The 13,371-nt window shown below is 49.8% G+C and overlaps 1 protein-coding gene across 1 annotated transcript; it reads right to left on the minus strand.

The window, feature by feature from the left end:
- Nucleotides 1-7,282: 7,282 nt before the first annotated feature.
- On the minus strand, nt 7,283-12,334 carry MMGT1 (membrane magnesium transporter 1). The gene is made up of 4 exons (XM_075054542.1): nt 12,198-12,334; nt 11,524-11,576; nt 10,494-10,597; nt 7,283-9,547 (listed from the first exon to the last, which is right to left on the minus strand). The coding sequence occupies exons 1-4, from the start codon at nt 12,277-12,279 to the stop codon at nt 9,385-9,387; spliced, it is 402 nt and encodes a 133-aa protein (XP_074910643.1). The 5' UTR covers nt 12,280-12,334; the 3' UTR covers nt 7,283-9,384.
- Nucleotides 12,335-13,371: the final 1,037 nt, after the last annotated feature.

A 13,371-nucleotide genomic window follows, 5' to 3' on the forward strand; every position in this document is an offset into this window, starting at 1 on the left:
GTCTTAAGTGGAAAAGGAAGAAACTGGAGAAGAATAATGCCTTGGGATTTAGCAAAAATCTTGTGGCTTGCAGGAATTGTTAAGCTGTACTTCTAAATCTGAATCTTGTGATCGTTTCGGGGAGGGAAGACTAAACCAAAAAGGCTGGACTTGCCTATTTTCTCTATTCCAGTTCAGCTGCAACCTGGCATGTTGTTTCATCCTTGAAAGTAGACTCTTGGCTTGGCTTCAGCATTGGTGTTTTTCTTCTCTCATTCTGCATTGACAGTGTTTGAGACTGTCTCTTGGTAGAGGCTAAAACAGTGTGGCAGTTTTGTGGGAACCCGGTTGTCAGTTGAGCAGGGAGTGCGTGTAGGGGCTGTGGGTAGAGTCTGTGAAAAGCAGCCGCTGTTTGCATGCTGTGAAAACTGGTTCAACTTCATCTGTTCCACTTCAGAGCCTTCGTTTTAAAAGTGTATGAGATGCTTCTCAGGGCTGGTAGTGCAAATCCGGTAACTTCAGCAGCTGATTACTCACAGTTCAGAAGAAGAATGTGCCAAGGAGTTAAACTGTTGGTACAGCCTTGTGCTAAACTCACCGGAGGGTATTTTGTATGCAGTGGCAGAATATAACTGCATATACCTTCCCTGAGTTGGCAGCCACGTGGGTTTGCCAGGAATGGTGACTGCTGGTACCATGTAAAGAAAAAATCCCTTTACCATGCGTTGGGAAGCTGTCAAAGACGCTGCATATTTTGTAAGATTTTGAGCTTGGGCTGAAGCTCTTAAACAATTTATGGTGAAGTCCAAAAGAATAGTTTGGCCTGGGAAAGGCAGTGGAATGGAAACCTTGATCAGATTTTTGCTGGAGATTTATTTGTTTTGTTGAGAGCTTGGGGAAGTTTCATCTTCACATCTGCAATGGGAATTTCACGGCTATTTTCTAGTCCTGGATCAGCTCCAACAGCAGTGGAAGTAGCTGAATCCTTGGCATTTATATATGCTTGCTGTCATCTCAATCACTGTCACTCCTCTAATGCAAGCAGTCTTGCATAACATCCCTTAAAATATTGGGCACCTCTGGCAATTTGCTGTGTCCCAGTGTTCCACTCACCACTGCTGAGCAGCTGGTAGGAGGGACAGAGAGCTATTTGTGAAGCATTCTTATGGTGTATGCCTATTTGTAAAATACTTAGAGCCTCGCAGGATGGTGAAACAGGAGGAGAGGTTTGTAAAACATTTTGGTAGTTACAAGGGCAAAACTGTTTGCATGGTCAGCCTGTTTCTTGTAATTTTCTCCAAAGTATGTGCATATTTTGATATTACATTTTATTTGTAAATATTTAATATGTCAAATATATCAAAGAGAGGTTCAGCTTTTTATAAAGGATGGAGTTGGAAGATTTCCCCTCTTGCTTTATGTTGCAGCTGTGACCCATCTGCTTGTGCAGAGGTGGCCTTTGCAGAGAAGGATGCTGAGCTGGGCTCAGGTTTTTTCATGGGGAGGGACTCTGCTCGTGAGCTGTACCAGGTCTTGGATATGTGACAACTGCCTCCTGGCATCTGGAGCTGGACTTTTTGCTGGATTTGTGGAAATGCACATACTGTTTTTTGAGGTGGTGGTAGTAGTAGTGTGAGCAGTTACTATCTGGGTGCAACTTTTAAAGTTTGGGAACCTATCAGTGTGATTGGGGTCTGATTGTAGACAGTTGAAGGTGTTTTGATGAGTCTACACTGCTGTGGTAGCTCCCTGATCTCTTGGTAGTGGGTGCCTCAGGATTCAAGGGTGCTTTCTTAAGTAGGGCAAATAAAAATGAGACCTCTTCCCCCAAACTAAAAAGTGATATAAAAAAAAAAAGGCATTTTGCTGATTGCAGATGATTATAATGCAGCTGCTCGACAGTGACATCCCAGCCATGGAAAAATAACATTGGTTCTTCGAGCTATTTTCCAGTCCGTGCAGCGTATTAAAATCCTTCATGCACAGCTGGCACATTTAACTTTGATTATGTTGTTGAAGTGACTGATCTGGGAGCAGCCTGGATCCCAGTTGCTTGCAGAATTCGAAAATGAGGTTGTTCCAATTCATCTGCAGTTGGTTATTTTGGAAGAGACACAAACTACCTCGAGTACTTTTAGGGCTGCTAATTAAAGTCTTGCGGCACTCCTCTGAGAGCCTTTAAAGACGGATGGAGGGACTTACCCAAGGTCATATAGTGTGTCACTAGCAAAGATGGTTATAAAATCCATGTCCTAATTTGGTCTTGTACACTGCATTACTTTCCTGGTGTTGAAAATCCCACCACAAAACAACATGCTGGCTGCTGGGCTCTTGTGCGTGTTGGTGGGCTCCTCCCTGCACTCTCTGACCTGCCAGCCCAGGGCTGACACGGGGGGAGCGTGGGGTGGGGATGGAAGAGGCTCCCTACGGCCGGCTTCCATGCAGAGGTGGCTGAAGTGGGTGTCTTTTTCTGGAAGTGTGCTTCTGGGGCTGGAAAAAAGTGGGAGCTTGGAAAGGGAGAGGTGAGAAGGCTGGAGAGAAGTCATGGAAGCCAGTAGGCGCTCGTGGTGTTACTGCCTCTTCTTCAAAGTCGAGTTCTGGCTTCTGACCTGAGCTGCTCCGGCGTCTTTTCTTTCTCGGCTGTGTAAAAGTGTATTTTTAAATTCCTCTGGCATCATCGCATTCAGGGCTCCTCCCTCCACCACTGACAAGCGGGCAGAGCATAGAAGCTGCTATCTAAAATGATCATTAGTGGAAAAGGAGACAGTGGGGGACTGACGAGCTCTGGTAGAGGCTGTTTTAAGTGCATCACGTTCAGCAAATCTTCCTGCGGGAGTATTGTTAGAAAACAGGAATACAAATGCGTGGCACTTGCAGCGCTGCAGTGGCAGCGTTTGGCTTGCTGGGAGCTGGATGCGAGCAGGGCATGCCAGGGCTCGGTGTGCTGGTGAGAGATGCAGGGGAGGATGCTCACCGAGCTGCTGCTGCGGCTCTCCCTGTGGCTTGCAGTAGGTGAAATGGGGTGAGACAGACTCCTGGGAACTGGCTGTGAATTCCCCTGAGGAAAGGCAGTTGCTGGTGAATCATGGCCCAGGCTGTGATGGGAAACTGTTGCTGGGTAATAGGTTGAGCGATAGCTCTTTCCAGAAGTGCGCACGACAGGACCCAGAGGAGGCTCTGACCTCACGGGGCAGCGGAAAGCTGGTTTTTGTCTGGGTTTCAGTTGGCCAAATCCTGCATGCCTGCAGATGTAAGCAGAGCAGGCTCTGCTTCCCAGCATCTGCCTTGCACCCCTGGATTTGGTGCACCCACTCTGTTGAGGTGAGAAGAGGCTGTGAAAGCAAGGAAATGAAAGGGACTGCTCTCCTCACGAGAGGAAACTAGCAAGAGGTTGAAAATGCCAATGATGCGGAGGGGGAGTTTCGCAGAAAGGTGGAAACCTGCACCAAGCTGGTGTCTTTGGGGAGGCCGGCCACTCGGAGTTGGTGCCTCGCTAGCGGGGTGTCGTGGTGCCGTGCTGATGGACATCTGCTCTGCTTTTTCTGGAACTGCATCTGACATGACTCACCTCTCTTCTTTCAGTGCTCCTGTCTTAACTTGCACGTTAGCTGATCTCCGCCGAGTGTCCCATTGCTCTGCTTCCCAGAACGTGATGATGTTGAGCCTCATTTCTGGCCCTTTCAAGCTCTGTAGTTACTGCTCGAGCGTGAGAAGCAAAGGCAGAGAGGAGAGCGCCTTGCAGACCTCCCTGACCGCTGTTCATATCATGCTGGGTTGGGAGACATCTCAGCCTGTCCGTTTCAGAGGTTGTCTTCTCCTGCCAGCCCTGGCCAACCCAAGGCAGCAGGATGGCTGTACTTGCAGTAGACCTGGGTTTATTAACCAGCCCTGATGCACCCCATAGATATGTGGGTCCCTTCCATGTGAGATGAACGTGGGTCTCCCTCTGCTGTGGCTTCTCCGTTGTGATCTGAAGCTGCTGTATTCAAACGGGTATTGAAATAGCAGCTGGCTTCTGTTTCAAAGTGGCGATGGTAACTTTGACGTTGAAACGGCACCGCTGTCACCAAGGTGCCCGGGCAGAGAGCTGTGTGCGATGGGAGGCTGCAAACCAGCAGCGTGGTGGTCTTGGAGGAGGAGGAGGGATTATTTGGCCCCTTCTCTCCTCTCCACGTGCTCTGCGTTGGGCCGGGGAGGTGGTGCCGTACTTTGGCGTTGCCCTCGCTGGGGGCTGAGCCCAGGCCTGTGGGTGCCCTGGGGGCTCCAGTAATGGCCCAGGGAGCGACAGCTTCATGTGGATGTGGGGAAGCGAGCTGCTCTTTGGAGCTCCTGCCGAACTGGCTCCTCCAAACCTGCTTTTTGATGCAAGTCTCTTGTTTTGTGCACTTCTGCATCTGGGACGAGGGAGTAAATTGCTGCTTCAGCATTTGCTGTGTGCAGCGGGTGCTCTTCCTGCATCCTGTGCTGCAGCAGCGGAGACCTCCTGGGGACAGGGGATGCTGGAGCAGCCTGGGGCTTGGAGGACGTCAGCACTGGCCTTGCGTGTCTGGCCCTGAACTGCTCTAAAATATACAGCAGAAATACCTTGAGGGAGGAGGGGGAATTTTTTCTTTCTTTCCTTCTTTTTTTTTTCTTCTTCTTTTTTTTTTTTAAATCCAAAGTGAAGTCCTCCTGCAGCACAGCATGCCTCCAGTGAATCCTGGGGAAACTGGTTCAGCCAGCACCAGTCTGGGCACGGAGGGCACTGCCAGCGCTGGGTGCTTTGCCTTGGTAGCAAGGGTGACACTAGGAATATGAACTGGGACTAAATAGCCCCATCTATCTTTGTGGGGATCTCTGGGTTCCCCGGGACCACTAGCAGAGGATGAGCCATTGGTTTGATAATCCAAATGTCACCTTTTAATTTTTTTTTTTCTCTCTCTTCCTTTTAAAATGGCCTGGTAAGCCGTGACACCGCACAGCCTGGGTCCCTGCCAAAGAGCCCTGGGGCTTGTGTTCCTGCTCGCGCTGCCAGGCTCCTGGCTGCCTCGCTGCTTCATGAACTCCCATTTGCCTTTCTTGGCTGGAAAAAGGATTAAGTTAGCAGGACAGGAAAATTAATTAGCTGCCATTTTAAGGATGTAGCTTTTGTTGCAGTCCGAAGTGTTTTGAAATGACATTGTATCACTGAGACCAACCTGGGGCTGATTAAAAGGCTTTTACCTGCCAGAATACCAGATTTATTTCCGTCGTGGTTCTCCCCCAGGTGATTACAGCTTCAAGGTGAACCTCAAGGCCGAATCGAAGGAGCGTTTTGCCTTCGCTGCTAGTGCCGGCCGTGGAAAGCTGGTACCAAAGTTTTTTTCTGCTTGTTTAACATTCAAAATAGCCTTTCTTCGCCCTTTCCCTCCGTACAGGCAGCCCGCCAGCTCGGCACAGGCACCGGCTGGGACAGCAGGGAACTGCAAAACGAGCGGCAGCTCCCGTGCCCCACCGAGGCTGGGGGAGTGGGGGACGGGGGGCTTCCCACAGGGAGCTCGGGGGTGAGCCTCAGCCTTTCCCAGTTGTCTGGTGGAAAGTTGCTGCCTTTTGGTGCAGGTGACCCCCAAAAAGGAGCAGAAATGGTGCCACTCTTGGGGGTGGTATGTGTGTATCCAGCTGGAGGATGTTCCCGTAGCTCATGTCTTCGTTGGAGGTGTCGGAGACAGAGAAGGGTGGCTCTGCTGCAGCACAGTGAAGGGTGAGGGAACCCAAAGCATGGGAAGCGAGTGATAAGGAAGCAAAAAAAATCATTTTGGTTAGGAAGTAATTGCTATTCCCTGCTTTCTTCAGGGAGGGGGCTGCATTGGTGCTCCCGGGAAGGGGTCATTAGCCACCAGCTTTCCTGAAAAAGCTTTTACCAGCGCTTGGCAGCAGTGGGGAGCGGGCACACCGGCCTCCTTCACCCTTTACACACAGCACTCACGGGTCTCTCCAGAGTCAGACTTTGCTTTCCTGCACTGCAGCGATGGCTCCAGTGCACTCCGTCTCTGCCGACGGACGGAGGGGAAGCACAAAGCTCCTCTGCAACTGTCAGGCGTGCGCGATCAGGAGTTATTTTCACAAGCGGTGCTACGGTTCAGCCCTCGCTGAACTCTCTAGGAAAAGAGGTTTCTGCCAGCTGTGCTCCCACCCCAGTCAGTGTGATACAGAAAAGACAGCGACAGCGAACGATGCCTGGCCCAAACGGTGGTCCCCATCTCCTCACCTTGTGAGGGTCTAAATGGCTCCTGCCTGCCTTAGCTTTAAACAAACAAAAATCCCCCACTGAACTCTCACTGACTGGTGAGGAAGTGTATTAAAAACCAGCAAAATTAATGCAGATTAAACCTGCTACTCCAGCAACGAATGCAAATTACCAGCGCTTTTTTTTTTTTTATTTTAGTATTTAATGTAGTAGAAACATTATGTCCTGTAGCCAAAGCAATTCAAGGCGTGATGGCAGTAACTGTGCACTGGGTGAGGCTGGAAACTCTTCCTTTTTGGTCTAATCCAAGAAGCTCTTGGCACAACTTTTGTTTTGCTTTTGAAGAAGGGAAGCTCATCTCTGAAGAACTGCACATTGCAAGGTAAGCACAAGGTAGTTTTGGGGCTGGTTAAGATACCTCTTCCTTAAAACACCGATTATTGTTTTTTTATGCCGTCATATTCAGTGCTGGATGCAGACAGCTGCAGCAGTGCAGTAAGCAGACGAAGGGCGAGTCTGCTGCTCTCTGGTGCAATCATGATGGATGCTGTAGTTAAGCAAACTCCTCCAGTTCTTTGCTAACTTTTCAACCTCCCCCAACGGAAAAGCAGAACAGGGAGTGAAAAGCGATCTTGCTCAAGTCCAAGATTTTAACTCTCTCCAGCCCCATGAGCAGGCTGAGTGTTTCCCCCAGCAACCATTGCAATATCAGACCTTGCAGGAGCCTGTCCCGTGGGTTGGCAGGGGATTAGCACATGGTAGAAGATTCTTTACTATGGTGAAATGGAAGACAAAAAATATGTCAGTTCTGCCAGATACATTGAATAGGAATCTCAAAGGCAGGCAGATCCTCTGCTGGTAACATTTCCCTCCTCAACGTTTTGTTTAGCTACTTGTAGCATGCTATTTTGATTCCCCCTACTGATCTTTTATCTCATAGTAATGAACACCAGGCCAGCCACCCGCTTTCACACAGAGCTGCCGTAATTAAGGCAATCACTTCTTGTCAATGCTAGGCAGTCACTTTTAAATATTCAGTCATCAGGGATTTGCTGCAGCAGGCTCCAGGATGGCCAGAAATAAACAAATAAACTCCCAAACACTTTAAGGATATCAATTTTTATTGGACATTGCGAGATCAATAAGAAAAAATAATTTGTACAGCTTTGTGATATAACCATTGCTGCTGAAGAGTAAGGCTACTTGTCATGAGAAGAGACCTGATGCAGCCAACAGGGTGTTCCTAGCAGGACCTGCGCGGAGAAGCGGATGATGTTCTCCACTCACCCCGTCCTGCAGCAGCACCTTCCGCCTCGGGCAGGTCCACGTAGCCTTACGGTAGCGCAAATGGGGCTTCTTAGACATTAAGGGTGAGCAGCCCTGCTCCAAGAGACCCTCTGCAAACGGCTCACTGCCAACCACAGTTGCAGTATCAGTCTGGTACAGTGGTTACTGACCTTCTGCCTTGCTTCTCCCTCCCTCCGCTAATTCTGTCTTTCGTCTGTGCCTCGCAAGGTCACCTGGCCCAAGTTCAGCCCTTTCCTCCATGCAGCAGCTGCCGCACAGCAGCCCTCTTCCCCAAGGAAAGAGCTTTGTCCGCAACAGAGAGCTGACCTGATACTTACTATTTTTGAGGCCTTTGGTGACAGCAGCTGGCAGGAGCTGATTTGTGACACCAGCTAGGGGGGAACCAGGACACTTTAGGAAGTAATCCGGCAGCTCAGACACTTTCAGCTGGCAGAGTAACCCTTTCTAACCAAACCCAGACGCTTAAGAGTGATTGTAGAGCAGCAGCTACGGATATTGCTCTAGCACTGGGGCACCCAATCCATAGGACGGGCAGAGCTAGAAAAAGAGGCTTCGGTTTACACAGTATTTTTGCTAAGCTTTTTGCTTTTGACAGTTCTTAACAGTTTTAAAAAAACAGATGCTAGGACAAAAGGCTGAGTTTCTACGGTGGCAGTGAGACATCCTCAGACTAGGCAAAATTCTAGTTGGCCCCATCATTATCTCAAACTACCATCCCTTTGCTATGTCAGGTAGGTGAATGCCAGACCAAGAGAAATTTTAGCATTGATTCAGCCCCTAAGGGAAGATGAGAATTTAGACGTCAGTAAGAGTTATGGACTATATCATCTGTCCTAATATATGAAATCAAGACAGTAATCTTAAATCAATGAAGGGCTCAGCTGGAAAAAAGAAATCAAATTGAAAGGCTCTGTTGGCAGAAAAGGGGGCAGTTGTACCACGACCGGTTGATTGCCTGTACTGTACTAGTGCCAGCAGACAGACCCAGCTGCTGGACCCTACCCCTGGACCACTGACAGAATGGATATTTCTTATTGATACTTAAATATTTCTCATAGAAGAGGACTTGGGAACTTGTAAGTGGTGCCAACACAGCATTCAGCCGTCTGATGAACATTCCCGTATTCACGACCAAAGAGAACATAAATACAGTGGTTAAACAAGCTGAGCATGGTAGATAATCTATGTGATCAGACGTGAGCTGCCCCCCTCACACAGGCACCAAATGTACAGCCACATCCCAGGCAACTTGGGGCAACATAGGACAGTTTACATTTAAACAAAGGAGGGCAACAAGGAAATAACGTGATAATGAAAAACTAGGAAAAAACCAAAAAACAAACCAACCTTCACACAACTATTTTTCAGCATTGTAAAAAAATAAAAATGAAAGCAATCTTTTTTGACTTCCTGTGCCTACACCATGCAGGTCTCCTAGGCATTCTAGGAACAGGAGACGCTGCCCCTTTTTCTGCTGTTAACTGATGCAGTGCACACAGTATTTCTGAAGGAGTTCCATAAACTGTAGTGCAAGCAAACTGAGAAAATAAATAGCACTCGAACATTCCCTCTTGTCAAAGAACATTAATTGCAGTAAAAACTAGCTTGCTTTTTGTTTTAACTGAAGTCAGCTGCAACTTGTTTTAATATATGAAAATCTGAAGATGTGTTTCACAGCATAACTGTAGAATAATTTACACTGCATTGCCAATTCACAATTCAGTCATTTTCATTAACAGTGTACAAAGAAGGTCCTTAGTTTATATATATATACTTTATAAAGTCTGGAAGATCAATATAAATACTGCTCCAGAAATTAAAAAAGTGTTTACATCCCCGACTTGAATATTACATCTCAGTGTCCTGGATTATTATTATAATCTGTAAAAGTCTTAGCGGCGCAGAGGTTCAAGTTTTCGAAATTTCAGTGATGAGCTGGATGACAAAGCATCTTGGTTTGAAGAAGAATTCACTGTGTCTGGGGACTGGAACAATACTCTACCACGATGATTAAATACATAAAAAGACGGATGGTTCCTTAATGTGTCAAACGTCCTTCAAAGTAAATGTAAAAAGTCAATGTTAATACTCTTTTAGAACAGGGATTTTAGAAGAGTCAGTCTAGGGTATACCAACTTTTACAGACACAGAAATACAAGTTTTGAATCTGAAACTCTTGCTCACTTTATAAGTTTCCTAAACCGAAATACAAAGCCAAGTGTGAAAAATACCGCCTGCTCAATATGCAGAGGTTGTCCACCCCACAGACAAACTTCACCTTCCTTCCTTGAGCTTAGAGGCAGGCCTGTGGACTACTGCATGCACACGTACCAAACGTGCCAGCCTTAGTTCAGCTGTCAGTTGTGTTAATACCTTGACACTGTTTACTGTCAGCTTTCCATCCCTTTCTGTGCCTGAAGCTAAGGGTTTTGGGTAAATGCTATGAAATACAACAATGTCAACTTGTTTACTTTCCATACTCCCCTGTGTTTTTGGAAATGGGCAGAGAGGCCGTGTCTGCCCATCCAATTTCATATCCTTTTCAAAATCTTGATTCAAAATCCCTTATTTTCTTAAAGTCTTCCAGATATTCTCCCTTGAATAGTTCAGTGTAGGATTTAAATAATTCAGACTCTCGTAAAGAAGCAAAGGCAGAGGGTGAGCCAGGCATACCGCCCCATCGTCTATGACACCATTCATGACAGCAGTTTATGACTGCTGAGCTCTTACATCCCTCGCAGGCATTTCATTCCTCTACCAACTCTGCACAGCAGCAAGATTTTAGGATGAGGAAAAGCAAGAATTTTACTTAATTTGTTATCTAACTTTCTCTGAAATTCAAGACATTGTTGGCTTTCTTAGGTATGACTGTTCCTCTCTGTTACTGTCTACAACATGCATTTAAGAACTACTATGCTAAAGAGTGAGCTATTTCACAGTGTTCAGTCTGTATAAAAAGTAGCAGATACAGGCATTTCTGAAAAGAAGAAGTAAAACATACTTATTTTTTAGTTCTGAAGTGGCATCCATGTCTTTAAATTCTCCTGCGATATGTACTATCCCATAGCAGGTAACTGCAAAGGCTAACAGAGTCTGAAGAACTATCTGTAACAGAGGGAAACACAATGCAACACACACATTACTTAATGTTCTTAATATTTACCAAAAAAATCTCATCTTTCAAACAGCATCTCTTGTGCTTGTCATCCAGTGACAGTAAGTGCTTTGCAGAGGTGAGCAATTCAACAGTAGGGAAACTGAGGCATGGGAATATTAAGTACCCCACCTATTTAGCATGGCAAAAGGGTGGCAGAGCTGAGAAGAGCTTCAGCTGCCTGACACCCGGTCTGTGTTGCATGCACTGAATCGATTCACACGGATCCTTAGAACAAAACACTCTGTTCTCGTGCACTTAAGGATCTGATACACTCTCTGAGAAACAAGTTGGCTGCCAACACATACTGTGCAGCGGTAGCAGCTGCTGCTCGGTCCATTTGGACCATGCCTGGTTGTCGTGGGTATTTGATCTCCTTACCTTTCTGATTAAGCAAAAATGGGATAATAATTGAAGTGGAATTTAAAAACCAAGCAAATAAAGCAAATTAAAAAAAACCCCAACCTTCCTGAAGCGGGCTGTGCTGGGATAAAATGGGCGCGCAGCCACACTGGATAAACAAATGTCAGCCAACAAAAGCCAGAGGGAGGAGGATGTTTATGCTGCAAAGGAGGAGAAGAACGCAAAAGCTCTCTGAGCTACGTTCAGGGAATCCCTGGACAAGATGCTTCAGGGTAGTTCTAAAGGAGAAGAGGGAGGTCTGGACCCGGGGTTTGTTGTTGATATAACACACAGCAGGAAGTTGGGACAGAAAATACAGTTCTTTTTGACGGAGGGAGCTCAAATGAAGGTACAGTTTAAAAACTACTTTACCCTTTATTCTTGCCTATCACGTAAAAAAAAAAAGCATCCGAGAGAGACTAAACTATCCACACAGCATTACCCCTTTCAAACATTGTTAAAAACTTAAACTTACATCTATGGGCAACGTTTCATCTTCCTTTTCTGTTAGTCTCATATACGAGCGATCTACAAAACAGAAACGCACGCACGCATCAAACGCTCCGTACAAGCAAACAAACAGAAGCAGCAGCACAGAAACCCCACAAGAACCTGCTGTAGCTCTCAGACGTGTGTCAGTCCCGGGCGAGCTGGGCTGCTCCCGGATCTTGCTGCGGGACTCCGCTCCCCCGGAGCGGGGCTGACGACCCCCGGAGCGGGGCTGGCCCCCAGCCCCGGGCAGCCCCCGCCCCTCACCACCTCCTCTCCTGGCTGCCAGGAAGGAGGACGGCTCCGGGGACGGCAGATGCGAGGGATGAAGCCGCCATCCGGCAGCCCTGTCCGGGCCGGCTGCCGCCGCGCCTGCACGGAGCGAGCCCCGCGCTCCTCCCGGTAAGTTCCCGGCCACCGCCGGCTCCGCTCTCCCCGCGGCGGCAGGGTCAGCCCAGCCGGCTGGCCTCCCCGCGGGGATGATGGTGATGATGATGATGGTGGTGGTGGTGCCGCCGCGGCCCGGCCCGGCCCCCGCCCCGGCGCTCCCCCGGCGGAGGTGACGGGGCCCGGTGGGCCTCCCCGCGCCGCAACCCTCCCCCTGAGGAGGCGGCGCCGCCGGTCCGGGTCCCCCAGCCCCGCCGCCGCCCGCTCACTCACGCTGCGCCGCCGAGAAGGCCGCGTGGGCCAGGGCGAAGAGGCCGAGCCCCACCAGCCCCTTCCACACCGAGGCGGCCGCCATCGTCGCCGCCGCCCGCCCCGCCGCCGCCGCCAGGGGCGCCCGCCGCCCTCCCGGCGCCCGCTGATGGCGTCACGGAGTGGGGCGGGGCCAAGCCGCTCCCGCGAGGGGCGTGGCTTTGCGGCGTAGGGGAGGCGTGGCTTTTCGCGGCAGGGGGCGGGGCCGCGCCGCCGCTTTCCCACGCGGGTCCCGGGCCGTTGAGAACATCCGAGGGCCCCGGGAGCCGGGCTTGGCCCCGGGGGTGGGGGGGAGGCAGCGGAGGGAGAAACGACCCGCCGACCCCCGGGACAGGCCTGTTCCCACCCGGCTGAAAGCTGAGCGTGGGGCCGTCGGGGGCCTGGGGTAAATTCCCACTTGCCACGCGTTTAACCTCAAAGCTTGAGGAACGCGCGCAAGAAAAAAACGGTGTCGAGGGATGCGCGGCGTGTGCGGGAATAGATGCCCCGACCGCGGGCCGAGCAAGGCCTGGGGCAAAGCTGTCTGGCACAGGCAAGCATCCTGGGTCTTCCATCCTCCCAAGGCCCAAAGAAAAGGGGCACAAAAGCAATTCTTTGAGGGTGCTTTCTACAAATCACCTTTAAGGTGATCACTGTGGCGTTTATTGCAGCCCTTGCCCCACTGGCTGCGCGAATCCCCCCTTATTTCTTGGTAAACAGGCTAGGAAGTTTCTCCTGATCCCACCTCGGGGCTGACCGTGGCTCCCGGCACCGTCCGCACGCCTTGGCGTGAACGCACCACCGCCCTCCGGCACCCACCCGTGGGCTGCTGCTGTCCCCAGGCGCAGGGCCCCATCCGCCCCCCAGAAGGCTGAGACAGGGGCGTCCTGCAGCACACCCCTCCGGGGCACCCCACGCGCAACACCCTCATCGGCCCCAACCGCCCCTGCGCGTGGCCGCGCAAAGCCGAGGTCTGGGCAAAACACTTCTTCCTCGCAGCAAGCCCGTTTGGGGAATTTTTTTTTTTTTTTTTTTTGTCCTCTTGCAAACCTCCTGGCGCTCTGGCCACCTTGCCCCTCACAACCCCCTTTTTCCCCCTCACAACCCCCTTTTTGCACCCTCGCAACCCCCTTTTTTCCCTCGCAACCCCCTTTTCCCC

The sequence above is a fragment of the Buteo buteo genome, chromosome 22 (assembly GCF_964188355.1).
Source record: "Buteo buteo chromosome 22, bButBut1.hap1.1, whole genome shotgun sequence".
Taxonomy (NCBI): Eukaryota; Metazoa; Chordata; class Aves; order Accipitriformes; family Accipitridae; genus Buteo; species Buteo buteo.